Raw genomic sequence first — 22,346 nt, forward strand, 5'->3', positions numbered from 1 at the left:
GGTCTGGAGTGGACCTCAAGCAATCTCCAACAGACCTACAGCTGAGGGTCCTGACTGTTAGAAGGAAAACTATCAAACAGGAAGGACACCTACACCAAAACCCCATCAGTACATCACCATCATCAAAGACCAGAGGCAGATAAAACCACAAAGATGGGGAAAAAGCAGGGCAGAAAAGCTGGAAATTCAAAAAATAAGAGTGCATCTCCCCCGGCAAAGGAGCGTAGCTCATCACCAGCAACGGATCAAAGCGGGACGGAGAATGACTTTGACGAGATGAGAGAAGAAGGCTTCAGTCCATCAAATTTCTCAGAGCTAAAGGAGGAATTACGTACCCAGCGCAAAGAAACTAAAAATCTTGAAAAAAAAGTGGAAGAATTGATGGCTAGAGTAATTAATGCAGAGAAGGTCATAAACGAAATGAAAGAGATGAAAACCATGACACGAGAAATACGTGACAAATGCACAAGCTTCAGTAACCGACTCGATCAACTGGAAGAAAGAGTATCAGCGATTGAGGATCAAATGAACGAAATGAAGCGAGAAGAGAAACCAAAAGAAAAAAGAAGAAAAAGAAATGAACAAAGCCTGCAAGAAGTATGGGATTATGTAAAAAGACCAAATCTACGTCTGATTGGGGTGCCTGAAAGTGAGGGGGAAAATGGAACCAAGTTGGAAAACACTCTTCAGGGTATCATCCAGGAGAACTTCCCCAACCTAGTAGGGCAGGCCAACATTCAAACCCAGGAAATACAGAGAACGCCACAAAGATACTCCTCCAGAAGAGCAACTCCAAGACACATAATTGCCAGATTCACCAAAGTTGAAATGAAGGAAAAAATCTTAAGGGCAGCCAGAGAAAAAGGTCGGGTTACCCACAAAGGGAAGCCCATCAGACTAACAGCAGATCTCTCGGCAGAAACTCTACAAGCCAGAAGAGAGTGGGGGCCAATATTCAACATTCTTAAAGAAAAGAATTTTCAACCCAGAATTTCATATCCAGCCAAACTAAGTTTCATAATTGAAGGAGAAATAAAATCCTTTACAGACAAGCAAATGCTTAGAGATTTTGTCACCACTAGGCCTGCCTTACAAGAGACCCTGAAGGAAGCACTAAACATGGAAAGGAACAACCAGTACCAGCCATTGCAAAAACATGCCAAAATGTAAAGACCATCGAGGCTAGGAAGAAACTGCATCAACTAACGAGCAAAATAACCAGTTAATATCATAATGGCAGGATCAAGTTCACACATAACAATCTTAACCTTAAATGTAAAGGGACTAAATGCTCCAATTAAAAGACACAGACTGCCAAACTGGATAGAGAGTCAAGACCCATCAGTCTGCTGTATTCAGGAGACCCATCTCACACGCAGAGACATACATAGGCTCAAAATAAAGGGATGGAGGAAGATTTACCAAGCAAATGGAGAACAAAAAAAAGCGGGGGTTGCAATACTAGTCTCTGATAAAACAGACTTTAAACCATCAAAGATCAAAAGAGACAAAGAAGGCCATTACATAATGGTAAAGGGATCAATTCAACAGAAAGAGCTAACTATCCTAAATATATATGCACCCAATACAGGAGCACCCAGATTCATAAAGCAAGTCCTTAGAGACTTACAAAGAGACTTAGACTCCCATACAATAATAATGGGAGACTTCAACACTCCACTGTCAACATTAGACAGATCAACGAGACAGAAAGTTAACAAGGATATCCAGGAATTGAACTCATCTCTGCAGCAAGCAGACCTAATAGACATCTATAGAACTCTCCAGCCCAAATCAACAGAATATACATTCTTCTCAGCACCACATCGTACTTACTCCAAAATCGACCACGTAATTGGAAGTAAAGCACTCCTCAGCAAATGTACAAGAACAGAAATTATAACAAACTGTCTCTCAGACCACAGTGCAATCAAACTAGAACTCAGGACTAAGAAACTCAATCAAAACCGCTCAACTACATGGAAACTGAACAACCTGCTCCTGAATGACTACTGGGTACATAACGAAATGAAGGCAGAAATAAAGATGTTCTTTGAAACCAATGAGAACAAAGTTACAACATACCAGAATCTCTGGGACACATTTAAAGCAGTGTGTAGAGGGAAATTTATAGCACTAAATGCCCACAAGAGAAAGCAGGAAAGATCTAAAATTGACACTCTAACATCGCAATTAAAAGAACTAGAGAAGCAAGAGCAAACACATTCGAAAGCTAGCAGAAGGCAAGAAATAACTAAGATCAGAGCAGAACTGAAGGAGATAAGAGACACAAAAAACCCTCCAAAAAATCAATGAATCCAGGAGTTGGTTTTTTGAAAAGATCAACAAAATTGACAGACCACTAGCCAGACTAATAAAGAAGAGAGAAGAATCAAATTGACGCAATTAAAAATGATAAAGGGGATATCACCACCGACCCCACAGAAATACAAACTACCATCAGAGAATACTATAAACACCTCTACGCAAATAAACTGGAAAATCTAGAAGAAATGGATAATTTCCTGGACACTTACACTCTTCCAAGACTAAACCAGGAAGAATTTGAATCCCTGAATAGACCAATAGCAGGTTCTGAAATTGAGGCAATAATTAATAGCCTACCAACCAAAAAAAGTCCAGGACCAGATGGATTCACAGCTGAATTCTACCAGAGGTACAAGGAGGAGTTGGTACCATTCCTTCTGAAACTATTCCAATCAATAGAAAAAGAGGGAATCCTCCCTAACTCATTTTATGAGGCCAACATCATCCTGATACCAAAGCCTGGCAGAGACACAACAAAAAAAGAGAATTTTAGACCAATATCCCTGATGAACATCGATGCAAAAATCCTCAATAAAATACTGGCAAACCGGATTCAGCAACACATCAAAAAGCTTATCCACCATGATCAAGTGGGCTTCATCCCTGGGTTGCAAGGCTGGTTCAACACACGCAAATCAATATGCATAATCCAGCATATAAACAGAACGAAAGACAAGAACCACATGATTATCTCAATAGATGCAGAAAAGGCTTTTGACAAAATTCAACAGCCCTTCATGCTAAAAACTCTCAATATATTCGGTATTGATGGAACGTACCTCAAAATAATAAGAGCTATTTATGACAAACCCACAGCCAATATCATACTGAATGGGCAAAAACTGGAAAAATTCCCTTTGAAAACTGGCACAAGACAGGGATGCCCTCTCTCACCACTCCTATTCAACATAGTGTTGGAAGTTCTGGCTAGGGCAATCAGGCAAGAGAAAGAAATCAAGGGTATTCAGTTAGGAAAAGAAGAAGTCAAATTGTCCCTCTTTGCAGATGACATGATTGTATATTTAGAAAACCCCATTGTCTCAGCCCAAAATCTCCTTAAGCTGATAAGCAACTTCAGCAAAGTCTCAGGATACAAAATGAATGTGCAAAAATCACAAGCATTCTTATACACCAGTAACAGACAAACAGAGAGCCAAATCAGGAATGAACTTCCATTCACAATTGCTTCAAAGAGAATAAAATACCTAGGAATCCAACTTACAAGGGATGTAAAGGACCTCTTCAAGGAGAACTACAAACCACTGCTCAGTGAAATAAAAGAGGACACAAACAAATGGAAGAACATAGCATGCTCACAGATAGGAAGAATCAATATCGTGAAAATGGCCATACTGCCCAAGGTCATTTATAGATTCAATGCCATCCCCATCAAGCTACCAATGAGTTTCTTCACATAATTGGAAAAAACTGCTTTAAAGTTCATATGGAACCAAAAAAGAGCCCGCATCTCCAAGACAATCCTAAGTCAAAAGAACAAAGCTGGAGGCATCACGCTACCTGACTTCAAACTCTACTACAAGGCTACAGTAACCAAAACAGCATGGTACTGGTACCAAAACAGAGATATAGACCAATGGAACAGAACAGAGTCCTCAGAAATAATACCACACATCTACAGCCATCTGATCTTTGACAAACCTGAGAGAAACAAGAAATGGGGAAAGGATTCCCTATTTAATAAATGGTGCTGGGAAAATTGGCTAGCCATACGTAGAAAGCTGAAACTGGATCCTTTCCTTACTCCTTATACGAAAATTAATTCAAGATGGATTAGAGACTTAAATGTTAGACCTAATACCATAAAAATCCTAGAGGAAAACCTAGGTAGTACCATTCAGGACATAGGCATGGGCAAAGACTTCATGTCTAAAACACCAAAAGCAACGGCAGCAAAAGCCAAAATTGACAAATGGGATCTCATTAAACTAAAGAGCTTCTGCACAGCAAAAGAAACTACCATCAGAGTGAACAGGCAACCTACAGAATGGGAGAAAATGTTTGCAATCTACTCATCTGACAAAGGGCTAATGTCCAGAACCTACAAAGAACTCAAACAAATTTACAAGAAAAAAACAAACAACCCCATCAAAAAGTGGGCAAAGGATATGAACAGACATTTCTCAAAAGAAGACATTCATACAGCCAACAGACACATGAAAAAATGCTCATCATCACTGGCCATCAGAGAAATGCAAATCAAAACCACAATGAGATACCATCTCACACCAGTTAGAATGGCGATCATTAAAAAGTCAGGAAACAACAGGTGCTGGAGAGGATGTGGAGAAATAGGAACACTTTTACACTGTTGGTGGGATTGTAAACTAGTTCAACCATTATGGAAAACAGTATGGCAATTCCTCAAGGATCTAGAACTAGATGTACCATATAACCCAGCCATCCCATTACTGGGTATATACCCAAAGGATTATAAATTATGCTGCTATAAAGACACATGCACACGTATGTTTACTGCAGCACTATTCACAATAGCAAAGACTTGGAATCAACCCAAATGTCCATCAGTGACAGATTGGATTAAGAAAATGTGGCACATATACACCATGGAATACTATGCAGCCATCAAAAAGGATGAGTTTGTGTCCTTTGTAGGGACATGGATGCAGCTGGAAACCATCATTCTTAGCAAACTATCACAAGAACAGAAAACCAAACACCGCATGTTCTCACTCATAGGTGGGAACTGAACAATGAGATCACTTGGACTCAGGAAGGGGAACATCACACACCGGGGCCTATCATGGGGAGGGGGGAGGGGGGAGGGACTGCATTGGGAGTTATACCTGATGTAAATGACGAGTTGATGGGTGCAGCACACCAACATGGCACAAGTATACATATGTAACAAACCTGCACGTTATGCACATGTACCCTACAACTTAAAGTATAATAATAATAAATAAATTTAAAAAAAATAATAATAATACAACATCAGTGACGTAGTGTCTAGTGAGCATGACACCGTTTTAGAACATTTCTTAGCTAGGATTTTGATAATAATAGCATGCTATAACTTTTGAATAAAAATAGTAAATTGAATAATCACAAACAACAGTCTAAAGGGCTAGTAGGATGTGTTTAGCTGCCTGACCATTGTATCATTTGTGCAGCTAAATCCATTAGCTGTCCCTCTAGCAGGCACACATACTAGTTATTGCAGTGGAAGAATAATGACATGAACTAAGGAATTAATGCCTTTGAGTAATATAAACAGAGCCTTCTGAAGGTTTTCTATGAAAAATAATGTAAGTATGTGTAAAACTCTTCTTTGGGTAAGTATCATACACATAGCTAAATTTTGTATTTTCTATTCATTGCTGTATAAATAAATTAACATTGCCTTCTTTCGTGTGGACATCTGATCATGTGATTGCACTTAAAATTATAAATACTTTGCTCTTTCTAAATGAAAACAGCCCATTCATTACTTTTCATCTAACCATTCAGTTATTATAGAGCCAGTTTTATTTCTGTCAGAAAATTCACTTTGTAAATCTTATGTTTTATTACATAACCATTGTATACCAACACATAAAAGAAAATATATACATACATACACACATACATTAGGACATTTTTTTCTTCAAAGTGAAAGCTTTCTACCTAAAAGTGAGCCAAATCTTCAACATTTTTATGCAAAACAAGGTACTTCTACATTAAGGGAGGAGGAAATGAGGGACACCAGTTTTATAATCTTATAATACCTTATATTCCATCATAATTTTGTTTTTTTTTTTTAGATGAAGTCTCACTCTGTCACCCAGGCTGAGGTACAGTGGTGTAATCTTGGTTCATTGCAACCTCTGCCTCCTGGGTTCAAGCAATTCTTCCTGCCTCAGCTTCCTGAGTAGCTGGGATTACAGGCACGCACCACCACATCTGGCTAAGTTTTGTATTTTTAGTAGAGACGGGGTTTCGCCATGTTGGCCAGGCTGGTCTCAAACTCCTGACCTCAGGTGATCCAGTGGCCTTGGCCTCCCAAAGTGCTGGGATTACAGAGCCACCGTGCCCGGCCTCCAAAATATTTAAGCAATATTATTGTATTTTACAATGTTAGTAATGGAAGGAACCAAAATGAAACACAGAATAATTGAGATAGAGAAGACTTTACACATCAATTTGAAATAAACATATAGCAAAGCTCTATATTCTCAAATTTCATGGGATGTAATAAATCTACATTTTGATTTTGATATATAGCTATGTTTTATTAAATGATTTCTCAGAGTATAACCTACCACCAACAACTCTAAGAAAATTAGGGATGCTTCTCCTGTCTCGGTCAGAGTGCACTTTGATCTATTTGTACTAACCTGGAACTATGTGTGCACTGGAAAATACAGACTAATGTACGCATCTCTAGTCCCTTTGTCCTCTAACAAATACAGTGCTACACAATTTTCAAATATTCTCCATTCTATTTCAACTCCCTTTCTAAATAATTTTATGCATCATAAATTTTATAAATAGTCCTGAATCTAAGACCTTTGATTGTTAGCATGTTAATATTAACCTCGATGGGGCAGACTAGTTCCAACATAAATCCATAACATCCATTCTCCAAAGGATCCTGGGCCCTGACCAATACTTCTGCCTCCTACTGATTATGCCACTCTTCTGCTCTCACAGTCTTTCAAATCTTTCCTCTCCTCAAATGTCTCACCTGTCTCAACTTCCTACCCCTTACTCTCTTTAGATGACGTCACTGCAGTGTTTATAGGCAAAAGCTGAAGAGTTCTGATGAGCATCTCCTTGTTTTCATTATACTAAAAAGGCAAAAGTTATCTACCCATGTTTTCCTCTTCCATGTTATTGAAAGGGATGGCTAATTTCTCTATTTGTGCTAAGGATCTCATACACACTTGTACCGAAACTTTACATAAATGTAACATAGGGATTTCATCCTCACAGGAGAGTCTAGCTCCAGGAAGCATCAAATTAAGGTTATGCTCTTGAGGAACAAAGCATATTTTAATGGACTCTTTAGAATTAGTTTAAAAATACTCTAGGGAAGATGCCTAATAAATATGTTGTAAATTTTGCCACCTTGTTTTCATAAGATATGGTCTGTTAACATTAACAGGTAGGTCATTTTTTACATTTGTTCACTAAAAATACAACTTGTGTGTGTGTGTGTGTGTGTAGAGATAAGTATTCCATCAATGGGGAAAACAAATATTTTTTCCAATTTCGCTTGACTTTTCTATCCATATGTTAGAATTGCATTGATTCTCTCAAATAAATTGTATGCAAACTCTTCTGATGTATATGTGAGAACTAAATAAACAATGGCTTTAAGGTGCAGTTTTTGGAGTGGAAATTTTTACAATCCTATGTTACTTTCAAAGAGAACTGAGAGAGAGTGGCTCGAGTTGGAAGTTAAGACCGCTTTTATACATTATCTGTGCATACCTAAACAATATTATCATGAGTGGGTTAGTGGTACAAAAATGGGAACCAAAAAAATATCCACACTTTTCCCAAACAGTAGAGTTGTATATCTATGGTTCAAATGCTGCATTCTTAGGAAGATCTTCTCTGAATGGTCATCCAAAAGCATCCCACATTCATTTTTTCTTCACATAAAATGGTATTGCCTGAAATTATATGTACCTTTTCCTGTGTGTTTAATATCTGCTCCCTCTATTATAATGTGTGCTCCATGAGCTGAAATACTTATTTACTGTAGTAACCCAAGGAACTGGAACAGAAAGAAATTAAGCTATACAGTATACATGAGTAAACAGGCAGCTGACATTACAAAGTGGAAAAAACAAGTCGTCTTTTTGTACCCTCTTAGCCATACATCAGATAGCAATTCATTTCTCTAATGTAATGGTTCCTGAATAAAGGTAAGGCACACAGCTACAGGTTTTAATTGAAAATTCTTTGCTTTTCTTTCTTCATTTTGTGTCTGAAACAATATAATATCCGAGCTGAAGCGATACTAAAGATCAGACTTCCTTTATTTATCCAATTGCAAATAACCTACCATTGTCATATTTAATTTTCATTCCTTTGGGCTTTTTGTTTCCTGACAAAGTTTGAATAAAATTACTAAATATGGAGTACACCAAGAAGACAGGTATAAATGTATGAATGAAGAAAATTATGTATGTATGGCAGAGAGAAATAGAGAATATGTATGTTTGTGTACGTATGTGGGTTTGATGTATAGAAAGACACAGATTAAAAAAGACATATAGGAAGAAAATGTTATATAAAATTTCTGATGTGATTATTGAAACAAAAGAAGTAATTGTCACCTAAATAGATGAATCAGTGAATGATAAATGGATGAAACAAATGCCAAATCTGAATCAGACAGAAATCCTCACATTCTTTGTCACTTTAAGTTTTCAGGAGGTAAGAAGATGTTCTCCTCAAACCACACAATACTGACAGAATTCATTCTTTTGGGACTGACAGATGACCCAGTGCTAGAGAAGATCCTGTTTGGGGTGTTCCTGGTCATCTACCTAATCACGCTGGCAGGCAACCTGTGCATGATCCTGCTGATCAGGACCAATTCCCACCTGCAAACCCCCATGTATTTCTTCCTTGGCCACCTCTCCTTTGTAGACATTTGTTATTCTTCCAATGTTACTCCAAATATGCTGCACAATTTCCTCTCAGAACAGAAGACCATCTCCTACGCTGGATGCTTCACACAGTGTCTTCTCTTCATCGCCCTGGTGATCACTGAGTTTTACATCCTTGCTTCAATGGCACTGGATCGCTATGTAGCCATTTGCAGCCCTTTACATTACAGTTCCAGGATGTCCAAGAACATCTGTATCTGTCTGGTCATTGTCCCTTACATGTATGGGTTTCTGAGTGGCTTCTCTCAGTCACTGTTGACCTTTCACTTATCTTTCTGTGGCTCCCTTGAAATCAATCATTTCTACTGTGCTGATCCTCCTCTTATAATGCTGGCCTGCTCTGACACCCACGTCAAAAAGATGGCAATGTTTGTAGTTGCAGGCTTTACTCTCTCAAGCTCTCTATTCATCATTCTTCTGTCCTATCTTTTCATTTTTACAACGATCTTGAGGATCCATTCTGCTGAAGGCAGGCACAAAGCCTTTTCTACATGTGCTTCCCACCTGACAATAGTTACTTTGTTTTATGGAACCCTATTCTGCATGTACATAAGGCCTCCAGCAGAGAAGTCTGTAGAGGAGTCCAAAACAATTGCAGTCTTTTATAGTTTTTTGAGCCCAATGCTGAACCCATTCATCTATAGCCTAAGGAACAAAGATGTAATTCTTGCCATGCAACAAATGATTAGGGGAAAATCCTTTCGTAAAGTTGCAGGTTAGGCCTGTGTTTATTTGTAATCCCTAAGTGCCTGTGGGGTAACAAACTGAAATGGAAAAACCTAGTGTAGTCATGATTTAACATTATGGGCTGTTGGTAACCACTTTAGTTTATTCTCAAAATTAACACTTTGAAGATTTAGTTTTTAAAAATAAAAGCCTTGAAATTAAAAATGTTTTATTTGTCAGAGATTCTATGAATATAAATTGTTTGGTATCTAATAATTCTGTATGAAAATACTGTGTTTACTTACTTGGGAGTAAATTTTTAACCAACAGCCTGAGAGAAGCTCTGAAAATCCAAACCCTTTGAGTATTACTGTCCATAGAGCCATAGTGAGGTTCAAGATAGGGTGGATAATTTTATATTTTTAAAAAAATGATGCCGGGTGTGGTGGCTCACATCTGTAATCCTAGCAATTTGGGAGCCCGAGGCGGGTGGATCACCTGAGGTCAGGAGTTTGAGACCAGCCTGGCTAACATGGTGAAACCCTGTCTCTACTAAAATTACAAAATTAGCCAGGTGTGGTGGCACATACTGTAATCCCAGCTACTTGGGAGGCTGAGGCAGGAGAACAGCTTGAACCCCGGAGGAGGAGGTTGCGGTGAGTCAAGATTACGCCATTCCATTCCACTTGGGCGACAAGAGTGAAACTCCATCTCCAAAAGTTAAAAAAAGAAAAAAAAAAAAAGAAAAAAATAAAAAGAAAGAAATTATTTCTACTTCAATGTGGTGTCTTGAACAATAGCTCTGAAACCTGTGAACTTATTGTAATCACTGTGCAAAAAATGTAAATATATGAATCACCTATATGTTAAATTTTCTGTTAGTATTCTCAAAACCCACACTGTAAACATCTTGAGAAGCTTCTTTTTAGTCCATGTGGTAATACCGGTTATGGTCCTCGATTCTGAAAATCAACTCTCAACACCTTTTTTTTTTTTTGAGTTTTCAAATGTATGGATCCATTTCTATCATCAAAATACTTCAATTGCATTCCACGTATGTTTTCCAGTGCAGTACCTCTGACTTAGGAATAATTTAGTTGCAGTCAATAGGGTCTATCAATTGATATTTGCATATGCATAAATGACTTTGTTACTGGAAAAAAGGGTCTTGATCCAGACCCCAGGAGGGGGTTCTTGGATCTACAGAGCAAAGATTTCAAGAGAAGCTGCAAAGTGCAGTGAGAAGAGATAGTTTATTAAAGGCTACTGCATTACAGAGTAAGGTGTTCTCAGAAAGCAAGTGGAGGAATGCACCCTCTTTAAGTACTTTTTATATACTAGTAGGTTGTGCCTACATGTGGGTAGGCTGACAGCATGATAAATTTATCATTATGTTGATCTAAAGAAAACGATCCTTGATATTTTACTGTGTGCATAACTATTATTATCATGATAGAAGCATATACTCTTATGAGAATTGGGACACCTAGACTCTCGCTGCATGAGACAATGGAAATGTCCAATCCTTGAAAAAGTACATTCTTGTGCATCAGTTTTTCCATAGCCAGCTGTCCCAAGATTTATGCCACCTAATAAGCTGATAATAAAACATTCTCTTCAAGTTGAAACAGAATGCTGTTGTGGAAAAATATTTGGCCTTGTAATTATTCAGAACTGAGCCTGAATTCTAGTTTTATTACTGTTTTGTTAGCTGGGTAAACTTAGAGAAGTTCCCTCTCCATATCAGTTTATTCAAATGCAAAACCCCATTTCATGGAGTTGTTGTGAATATCAAACATTATTTTTAATGTACATTTTCCTCAATTGCATTTTGAGGCAAGTATGCTGAGTTCCAGTGTGGACTCAATTCCATGAAAGTTTTTTTTAACATGGGAAACATGATAGAAACAATAAATTAAATATGTTAGTTTTTTACTTATTTAACATATGATTATTATCCCTGTCAGGCACTTTCCTCATTGGCAGTCACCAGTCTCTTCTACCTGTTTGTTTCTTCATCAGTCTCTTACTGTTTCATTGTTTCATCTATCTATTTCTAAAACATTTCATGTTTTTTTCCAGAAATTATTTGTACCTAGTATTATTTGTTTACATGTCTTAGGCATCCTATCAAAATGCAAATCCCTTTATCAAAGAAATACTTTTAAAATATTTTTATTATTTAGATTAAACAATATTGAAGTTTGTACTTAGTACATATTCTTGTGTGAACTTGATAAAGGGCAAACAGTGGAGGAAATTCAGTAGTGCTCTTGAGATGGGAAGGACAATTACCTGAATTCGGGTTTCATGAGAAGTTAAGTGTCCTCAGACTATTTTAAATTTGTTTTTCAGTTTTGTATAAAGTGCTACCCTAGTTGGATAACAGGTGATTGCTTTGAGCTCTACTGAAGTATAAAATATAGATTTTTTTTCTAACATCTTGATTCAAGATAACATAGTACAACCAATGAGTATTTCTTCCCTTGAGAATGTTCTCCACTGTGATTTCACTTCTAATTACCTCTTCTTACTCATGTGGGGATTCTCCTGAGATACGTGCTGATACCAGTGATGTGGGTATATATCTTCCAGCACTGGCCAGAATTTGACCTTTGGGGTCATGAAAAAGACACCCTTGTTTTTACAGGTAAGAAAGGAAATGTTTTTGCATATTATTTTTCAGTATCTAATAATGTCTGTATTCACTTTGTTAAATTGTGTACGTTTTAGACAGCAATGTGTTTAGGCAGTTTTGAGGCAAATTTGCACAGACAATGCATTTTCCATGAAAGAAAATCTGTAGGGAGCTTACTTAGCTTCGTCTTTCACTTTTTTTTATAGTCCCAGTGTTAAGGAAACATCCTGGTAGAATTTCATAGTATGACTATTTCAGCAGATGTTTTCACTGTTACTAGTTTCAAGTAATATTATTTTTGTGTTTTCCATTTGCCTAATGTCTTGGTGCCTACTGTCACCAATCTCCACAAGAAAAAGGCAAATTGAAAATAATTTAGGTCTACATAGCTTAATTAATCATATAAAATTTTTCTGACGTCTAAGTAAAATAAATGCTAAAACAGACTTTTTGTTGTGACCATTAAACATATGTGAAACTGGTCCATTAGCTTCAGTATGTGAAGCTCACAAAATTGGGTGAGTAGATATTATGTCCTCTTGGGTTCTCTTAATTTATAAGATTCTGGGTTCTTTTCCAATGCCCTATTTTTGTCTAGAGACCTAGATTTTTACAAGCAATACTTGTACCTCAGTGAGACTTTAGTTTTCAGACTATTATTTTATTTTTTTCAACAAAATACTTGAAACATAAATCAGCTGGATTATAATCAAATCAGTCTGATCATAATCAAATAACTAACTTGCGTCAAGGACCTTAAACAGTAAGTTGATGAATGAAATTCTCACGCCTATTTTTTTAGGCTGCACAAGTAGTCACAGAATCATGCATTATCCAATTCATCATCATCAAAGTTACTGTCTGCATTTGAATGTTTGTTTTGAGTGTTTCTTGCCTCTCAGTACCAGTGGAAAGATTTCTCGTGGGCTCTGTATCTGTATATTAGTTATTATGTATTAGTCTATTAGTTAGCTCTGATTGCCATTGTCTCTACAATGCTAGAATTAAAATATGGTTAATGATAACGGTCTCCACTAAAAGTGTGTGTCCAGATGACCAGTGAGATCTGAGCAAATTTGCAAAGCTCCTTAGTCAGGACTAAAACCAAGATCTTGTACTGAAGAAGTTGCTCATCACCTGAGAGTTAAAAGAAGCCCTTGTGTCTTCCTTCTTGCCAATTAGGTTACAATTCATAGGCATTATTCTAGATTCTTGGCCCAGATTTTGTCATATTCTTTACAGTTAGGGCACTGATACCTTGGTTGGCTGGCTTTCTTCTTCCTCATCCATCTCTTACCTTTGTTAGAGTGCCTGTCACTATCATCTGTAACTCAAAGAAAACTCTAACTCAAGATCCTTATTTATTCATATATGTTTCCTGGGGCAGAATAAGGAGACAACAATATTAGATACATTGAATTTTAACATTTTGGAAACAATATCCATCATTACTCAACCAGTCAATGGAACTGAAGGAAGAGATAGACTTTCCTGGGAAAGTAAAATATTATAGAAGGAGAGCACCGCTCCGAGAATTATATGATTCCTCTTCTGATTCTTCTGCTTCTGAGTTGTAAGCTGGAACCAGAATGTCAAATTTTCTGAGACTGGTTACTCACTTAACTAAATTTATTTCCTCTATATTGTCCAGTGCTCCCCTTCTAGCATCCAGCACCATGTCTGGAACTTGAAAAATGCTCAATAATTATTTGCTATAAGCATGCATGCATACATAAATGCATGGATGACAATGTATTACAAAGTGAATTAGTATTTTTTTAACTATAAAATTTCACTTTAGGCAAGATGGCCGAATAGGAACAGCTCCAGTCTCCAACTCCCAGCGCGAGCGACACAGAAGACCGGTGATTTCTGCATTTTCAACTGAGGTACTGGGTTCATCTCACTGGGGAGTGCCGGACGATCGGTGCTGGTCAGCTGCTGCAGCCCGACCAGCGAGAGCTGAAGCAGGGCGAGGCATTGCCTCACCTGGGAAGCGCAAGGGGGAAGGGAATCCCTTTTCCTAGCCAGGGGAACTGAGACACACAACACCTGGAAAATCGGGTAACTCCCACCCCAATACTGCGCTTTAAGCAAACAGGCACACCAGGAGATCATATCCCACGCCTGGCCGGGAGGGTCCCACACCCACGGAGCCTCCCTCATTGCTAGCACAGCAGTCTGTGATCTACCGGCAAGGCAGCAGCGAGGATGGGGGAGGGGCGCCCGCCATTGCTGAGGCTTAAGTAGGTAAACATAGCCGCTGGGAAGCTCGAACTGGGTGGAGCTCACAGCAGCTCAAGGAAACCTGCCTGTCTCTGTAGACTCCACCTCTGGGGACAGGGCACAACTATACAACAACAAAAGCAGCAGAAAACTCTGCAGACGCAAACGACTCTGTCTGACAGCTTTGAAGACAGCAGTGGATCTCCCAACACGGAGGTTGAGATCTGAGAAGGGACAGACTCCCTGCTCAAGTGGGTCCCTGACCCCTGAGCAGCCTAACTGGGAGACATCCCCCACTAGGGGCAGTCTGATACCCCACACCTCACAGGGTGGAGTACACCCCTGAGAGGAAGCTTCCAAAGCAAGAATCAGACAGGTACACTCGCTGTTCAGAAATATTCTATCTTCTGCAGCCTCTGCTGCTGATACCCAGGCAAACAGGGTCTGGAGTGGACCTCAAGCAATCTCCAACAGACCTACAGCTGAGGGTCCTGACTGTTAGAAGGAAAACTATCAAACAGGAAGGACACCTACACCAAAACCCCATCAGTACATCACCATCATCAAAGACCAGAGGCAGATAAAACCACAAAGATGGGGAAAAAGCAGGGCAGAAAAGCTGGAAATTCAAAAAATAAGAGTGCATCTCCCCCGGCAAAGGAGCGCAGCTCATCGCCAGCAACGGATCAAAGCTGGACGGAGAATGACTTTGACGAGATGAGAGAAGAAGGCTTCAGTCCATCAAATTTCTCAGAGCTAAAGGAGGAATTACGTACCCAGCGCAAAGAAACTAAAAATCTTGAAAAAAAAGTGGAAGAATTGATGGCTAGAGTAATTAATGCAGAGAAGGTCATAACCAAAATGAAAGAGATGAAAACCATGACACGAGAAATACGTGACAAATGCACAAGCTTCAGTAACCGACTCGATCAACTGGAAGAAAGAGTATCTGCGATTGAGGATCAAATGAATGAAATGAAGCGAGAAGAGTAACCAAAAGAAAAAAGAAGAAAAAGAAATGAACAAAGCCTGCAAGAAGTATGGGATTATGTAAAAAGACCAAATCTACGTCTGATTGGGGTGCCTGAAAGTGAGGGGGAAAATGGAACCAAGTTGGAAAACACTCTTCAGGATATCATCCAGGAGAACTTCCCCAACCTAGTAGGGCAGGCCAACATTCAAATCCAGGAAATACAGAGAACGCCACAAAGATACTCCTCCAGAAGAGCAACTCCAAGACACATAATTGCCAGATTCACCAAAGTTGAAATGAAGGAAAAAATCTTAAGGGCAGCCAGAGAGAAAGGTCGGGTTACCCACAAAGGGAAGCCCATCAGACTAACAGCAGATCTCTCGGCAGAAACTCTCCAAGCCAGAAGAGAGTGGGGGCCAATATTCAACATTCTTAAAGAAAAGAATTTTCAACCCAGAATTTCATATCCAGCCAAACTAAGTTTCATAAGTGAAGGAGAAATAAAATCCTTTACACATAAGCAAATGCTTAGAGATTTTGTCACCACTAGGCCTGCCTTACAAGAGACCCTGAAGGAAGCACTCAACATGGAAAGGAACAACCGATACCAGCCATTGCAAAAACATGCCAAAATGTAAAGACCATCGAGGCTAGGAAGAAACTGCATCAACTAACGAGCAAAATAACCAGTTAATATCATAATGGCAGGATCAAGTTCACACATAACAATCTTAACCTTAAATGTAAATGGACTAAATGCTCCAATTAAAAGACACAGACTGGCAAACTGGATAAAGAGTCAAGACCCATCAGTCTGCTGTATTCAGGAGACCCATCTCACACACAGAGACATACATAGGCTCAAAATAAAGGGATGGAGGAAGATTTACCAAGCAAATGGAGAACAAATAAAAGCGGGGGTTGCAATACTAGTCTCTGATAAAACAGACTTTAAACCATCAAAGATCAAAAGAGACAAAGAAGGCCATTACATAATGGTAAAGGGATCAATTCAACAGGAAGAGCTAACTATCCTAAATATATATGCACCCAATACAGGAGCACCCAGATTCATCAAGCAAGTCCTTAGAGACTTACAAAGAGACTTAGACTCCCATACAATAATAATGGGAGACTTCAACACTCCACTGTCAACATTAGACAGATCAACGAGACAGAAAGTTAACAAGGATATCCAGGAATTGAACTCATCTCTGCAGCAAGCAGACCTAATAGACATCTATAGAACTCTCCAGCCCAAATCAACAGAATATACATTCTTCTCAGCACCACATCGTACTTACTCCAAAATCGACCACGTAATTGGAAGTAAAGCACTCCTCAGCAAATGTACAAGAACAGAAATTATAACAAACTGTCTCTCAGACCACAGTACAATCAAACTAGAACTCAGGACTAAGAAACTCAATCAAAACTGCTCAACTACATGGAAACTGAACAACCTGCTCCTGAATGACTACTGGGTACATAACGAAATGAAGGCAGAAATAAAGATGTTCTTTGAAACCAATGAGAACAAAGATACAACATACCAGAATCTCTGGGACACATTTAAAGCAGTGTGTAGAGGGAAATTTATAGCACTAAATGCCCACAAGAGAAAGCAGGAAAGATCTAAAATTGACACTCTAACATCGCAATTAAAAGAACTAGAGAAGCAAGAGCAAACACATTCGAAAGCTAGCAGAAGGCAAGAAATAACTAAGATCAGAGCAGAACTGAAGGAGAGACACAAAAAACTCTCCAAAAAATCAATGAATCCAGGAGTTGGTTTTTTGAAAAGATCAACAAAATTGACAGACCACTAGCCAGACTAATAAAGAAGAAAAGAGAGAAGAATCAAATCGACGCAATTAAAAATGATAAAGGGGATATCACCACTGACCCCACAGAAATACAAACTACCATCAGAGAATACTATAAACACCTCTACGCAAATAAACTGGAAAATCTAGAAGAAATGGATAATTTCCTGGACACTTACACTCTTCCAAGACTAAACCAGGAAGAAGTTGAATCCCTGAATAGACCAATAGCAGGCTCTGAAATTGAGGCAATAATTAATAGCCTACCAACCAAAAAAAGTCCAGGACCAGATGGATTCACAGCAGAATTCTACCAGAGGTACAAGGAGGAGTTGGTACCATTCCTTCTGAAACTATTCCAATCAATAGAAAAAGAGGGAATCCTCCCTAACTCATTTTATGAGGCCAACATCATCCTGATACCAAAGCCTGGCAGAGACACAACAAAAAAAGAGAATTTTAGACCAATATCCCTGATGAACATCGATGCAAAAATCCTCAATAAAATACTGGCAAACCGGATTCAGCAACACATCAAAAAGCTTATCCACCATGATCAAGTGGGCTTCATCCCTGGGATGCAAGGCTGGTTCAACATTCGCAAATCAATAAACATAATCCAGCATATAAACAGAACCAAAGACAAGAACCACATGATTATCTCAATAGATGCAGAAAAGGCTTTTGACAAAATTCAACAGCCCTTCATGCTAAAAACGCTCAATAAATTCGGTATTGATGGAACGTACCTCAAAATAATAAGAGCTATTTATGACAAACCCACAGCCAATATCATACTGAATGGGCAAAAACTGGAAAAATTCCCTTTGAAAACTGGCACAAGACAGGGATGCCCTCTCTCACCACTCCTATTCAACATAGTGTTGGAAGTTCTGGCTAGGGCAATTAGGCAAGAGAAAGAAATCAAGGGTATTCAGTTAGGAAAAGAAGAAGTCAAATTGTCCCTGTTTGCAGATGACATGATTGTATATTTAGAAAACCCCATTGTCTCAGCCCAAAATCTCCTTAAGCTGATAAGCAACTTCAGCAAAGTCTCAGGATACAAAATGAATGTGCAAAAATCACAAGCATTCTTATACACCAGTAACAGACAAACAGAGAGCCAAATCAGGAATGAACTTCCATTCACAATTGCTTCAAAGAGAATCAAATACCTAGGAATCCAACTTACAAGGGATGTAAAGGACCTCTTCAAGGAGAACTACAAACCACTGCTCAGTGAAATAAAAGAGGACACAAACAAATGGAAGAACATACCATGCTCATGGATAGGAAGAATCAATATCGTGAAAATGGCCATACTGCCCAAGGTAATTTATAGATTCAATGCCATCCCCATCAAGCTACCAACGAGTTTCTTCACAGAATTGGAAAAAACTGCTTTAAAGTTCATATGGAACCAAAAAAGAGCCCGCATCTCCAAGACAATCCTAAGTCAAAAGAACAAAGCTGGAGGCATCACGCTACCTGACTTCAAACTATACTACAAAGCTACAGTAACCAAAACAGCATGGTACTGGTACCAAAACAGAGATATAGACCAATGGAACAGAACAGAGTCCTCAGAAATAATACCACACATCTACAGCCATCTGATCTTTGACAAACCTGAGAGAAACAAGAAATGGGGAAAGGATTCCCTATTTAATAAATGGTGCTGGGAAAATTGGCTAGCCGTAAGTAGAAAGCTGAAACTGGATCCTTTCCTTACTCCTTATACGAAAATTAATTCAAGATGGATTAGAGACTTAAATGTTAGACCTAATACCATAAAAACCCTAGAGGAAAACTTAGGTAGTACCATTCAGGACATAGGCATGGGCAAAGACTTCATGTCTAAAACACCAAAAGCAACAGCAGCAAAAGCCAAAATTGACAAATGGGATCTCATTAAACTAAAGAGCTTCTGCACAGCAAAAGAAACTACCATCAGAGTGAACAGGCAACCTACAGAATGGGAGAAAATTTTTGCAATCTACTCATCTGACAAAGGGCTAATATCCAGAACCTACAAAGAACTCAAACAAATTTACAAGAAAAAAACAAACAACCCCATCAAAAAGTGGGCAAAGGATATGAACAGACATTTCTCAAAAGAAGACATTCATACAGCCAACAGACACATGAAAAAATGCTCATCATCACTGGCCATCAGAGAAATGCAAATCAAAACCACAATGAGATACCATCTCACACCAGTTAGAATGGCGATCATTAAAAAGTCAGGAAACAACAGGTGCTGGAGAGGATGTGGAGAAATAGGAACACTTTTACACTGTTGGTGGGATTGTAAACTAGTTCAACCATTATGGAAAACAGTATGGCGATTCCTTAAGGATCTAGAACTAGATGTACCATATGACCCAGCCATCCCATTACTGGGTATATACCCAAAGGATTATAAATTATGCTGCTATAAAGACACATGCACACGTATGTTTATTGCGGCACTATTCACAATAGCAAAGACTTGGAATCAACCCAAATGTCCATCAGTGACAGATTGGATTAAGAAAATGTGGCACATATACACCATGGAATACTATGCAGCCATGAAAAAGGATGAGTTTGTGTCCTTTGTAGGGACATGGATGCAGCTGGAAAGCATCATTCTTAGCAAACTATCACAAGAACAGAAAACCAAACACCGCATGTTCTCACTCATAGGTGGGAACTGAACAATGAGATCACTCGGACTCAGGAAGGGGAACATCACACACCGGGGCCTATCATGGGGAGGGGGGAGGGGGGAGGGGGGAGGGATTGCATTGGGAGTTATACCTGATGTAAATGACGAGTTGATGGGTGCAGCACACCAACAAGGCACAAGTATACGTATGTAACAAACCTGCACGTTATGCACATGTACCCTACAACTTAAAGTATAATAATAATAAATAAATTAAAATAAAATAAAATACAATAAAATAAAATAAAATAAAATAAAATTTGGGAAAAATTAAGAGGTCTCAAAGTTTGGAATACAGAAAACTCAGCAGTGATCAAATAAGAATAAGAATGCATCACTAGAATATAAAATCCATGAGCATAGACACAAGTTTTTGAACTATGTTTCCAGGCACACAGTAAATGCATAAATGAATAAATAAATGAATACTGATGTCTATAGATGATGACATCAAGATCAAGAACTGCGTTTTTTCACCAGGTGCAGTGACTCATACCTGTAATACCAGCACTTTGGGAGGCTGAGGCAGGAGCCCCTGAGTTTGAGACTAGCCTAGGCAACATAGCAAGACCTCATCTCTACAAAAAGTACAAAAAAATTCGCTGGGCATAGTGGCATCAGCTTGTAGTTCCAGTTACCGGGAGGCTGAAGTGGGAGGATGGCTTGAGCCCAGGAGGTTGAGGCTGCAGTGAGCCAAGATTGTACCACTGCACTTCAGCCTGGGTGACAGAGCAAGACCCTATCTCAGAAACCACCACCACCACCACCACCACAACGACAACTAACAATTGTTTTTCAATGCTTTGGAGTATATTCATCTGCTAGCACTCAGATGCAGCCTGAGGAAAGCAGTAAGAGAAACCAATCAAGTTAGTATTTTCCAACGTGAAAAATAGAACCTCTCTCTCTCTCTCTCCCCCTTCTCTCTCTCTTTCTATATATACACACACACACACACATATATATACACACATATACATATATATATATTTTTTGTTGTTGTTGTTGTTTGTTTTTGTTTTGAGACAGAGTCTCACTCTGTCGCCCAGGCTGGAATGCAGTGGTGCAGTCTCGGCTCACTGCAAGCTCTGCCTCCCGGGTTCATGCCATTCTCCTGCCTCAGCCTCCGGAGTAGCTGGGACTACAGGCGCCCACCACCATGCCCAGCTAATTTTTTGTGGAACCTCAAAATATTAATCAAGCTCAATTAGAGAAATAGAGTTGCATGCTTTATGACATAGAGATTGTGAACTGAAAGTATATCCACTACATTTTCTAACAATTATCTTTGTCAATATAAATTTAAATCATATTTATTAAGCACATTAATTTATTTTTCTCTCCTAAATTGGTGGAAACTATAAACATGAAGAAAATAGCGATTAGAAATCAGTTTTATCAATGAAAACAATACATCAAGGAATATATTTTTAAATATTAAAAAGAACAAAACAACATAAACAACAATGGGAAATGATCAACCCTAACCTTGGAATTAAGTTGGTTTTAGAGAATTATATTTCTCATTTCAGAAAAGAGAAGCCCATTTAGGGTTCATCAATGACTATTCATAGGAAATGTATCCTCCTTTATTCTCTCATTTTTTACTAACTTTCTTACTCAAAAAGGGAAGAAACTTTCTTCATTAATACAGAAAAAGTGCTAGTGTGCCTATTGTGAAGTATAAGTTATTCCAAATATATTTTGTGACTGATGTGATATTGACATGATTCTTATCACATGGGAAAACAAGACCATTTTTCCCCTCCAAACAAATGCAATACAGTCCCTAGGATACACAGAAAACATTTTAAACAGGAAGAAAGCAAAACCTCAAATTTTTCAAGCCCTTGTTTTTAAAAGGTCTAGTTCTGTTTAGAGACATTTTGCTCTTGAGATTCACTTTACATTACAGATGATGCAATAGGTGACATTTTAATTACTTCAGGGTTCTATCTGTATTCCCCACCGAGAAAGCCCCATAGTGGTTAATCCGACGCTTATAAATCCTTCTGAATTATTCATTGATCATGGCAGAAGGGATGCCTCCAAGAAGATTTTTTTCTTATGCACAGGTAGGTATATGCACAGGGAAAATCAATGTGTTTTTATAAAATCTGTCTAAAGTGTCAATTCTCTAAGCTGTCCTCATTCCTAGCAGGAAGGTTTCTTATTCTATGGAAGGTGTGTAGGAAGTGGAATTAGAAAGACTCGTCTGTGGCAATAGAAGTTAGATGTGGATGGTGCTTTGGACTCGAAGCCCCCAGTGCAAGAGCTATAATTCAATTAGTGAAAGAAATCTATATTACTTTACCTGAACAACAGAAATCCTTCT

General features: G+C 38.5%; 1 protein-coding gene across 15 annotated transcripts in view; it reads left to right on the forward strand.

Moving 5' to 3' along the window:
* Positions 1-22,346, forward strand: part of LOC105471012 (olfactory receptor 5M3) — a 377,575-nt gene that overhangs the window by 343,710 nt on the left and 11,519 nt on the right. For 11 of the 15 annotated variants that reach the window (XM_071074598.1, XM_071074599.1, XM_071074603.1 and 8 more), the window contains one exon: positions 8,727-12,283. The exons of 2 other annotated variants lie outside the window; for them this stretch is intronic. In XM_071074598.1, coding sequence (XP_070930699.1) covers positions 8,745-9,692 — 948 coding nt within the window. In that variant the 5' untranslated portion in view covers positions 8,727-8,744 and the 3' untranslated portion in view covers positions 9,693-12,283. Of the gene's footprint in view, positions 1-8,726; positions 12,289-22,346 lie in introns of those variants that run through there. 2 more of the 15 variants (XM_071074610.1, XM_011723375.2) reach the window with 2 other exon arrangements.

Source organism: Macaca nemestrina, chromosome 12 (genome assembly GCF_043159975.1).
Source record: "Macaca nemestrina isolate mMacNem1 chromosome 12, mMacNem.hap1, whole genome shotgun sequence".
NCBI classification, from domain to species: Eukaryota; Metazoa; Chordata; class Mammalia; order Primates; family Cercopithecidae; genus Macaca; species Macaca nemestrina.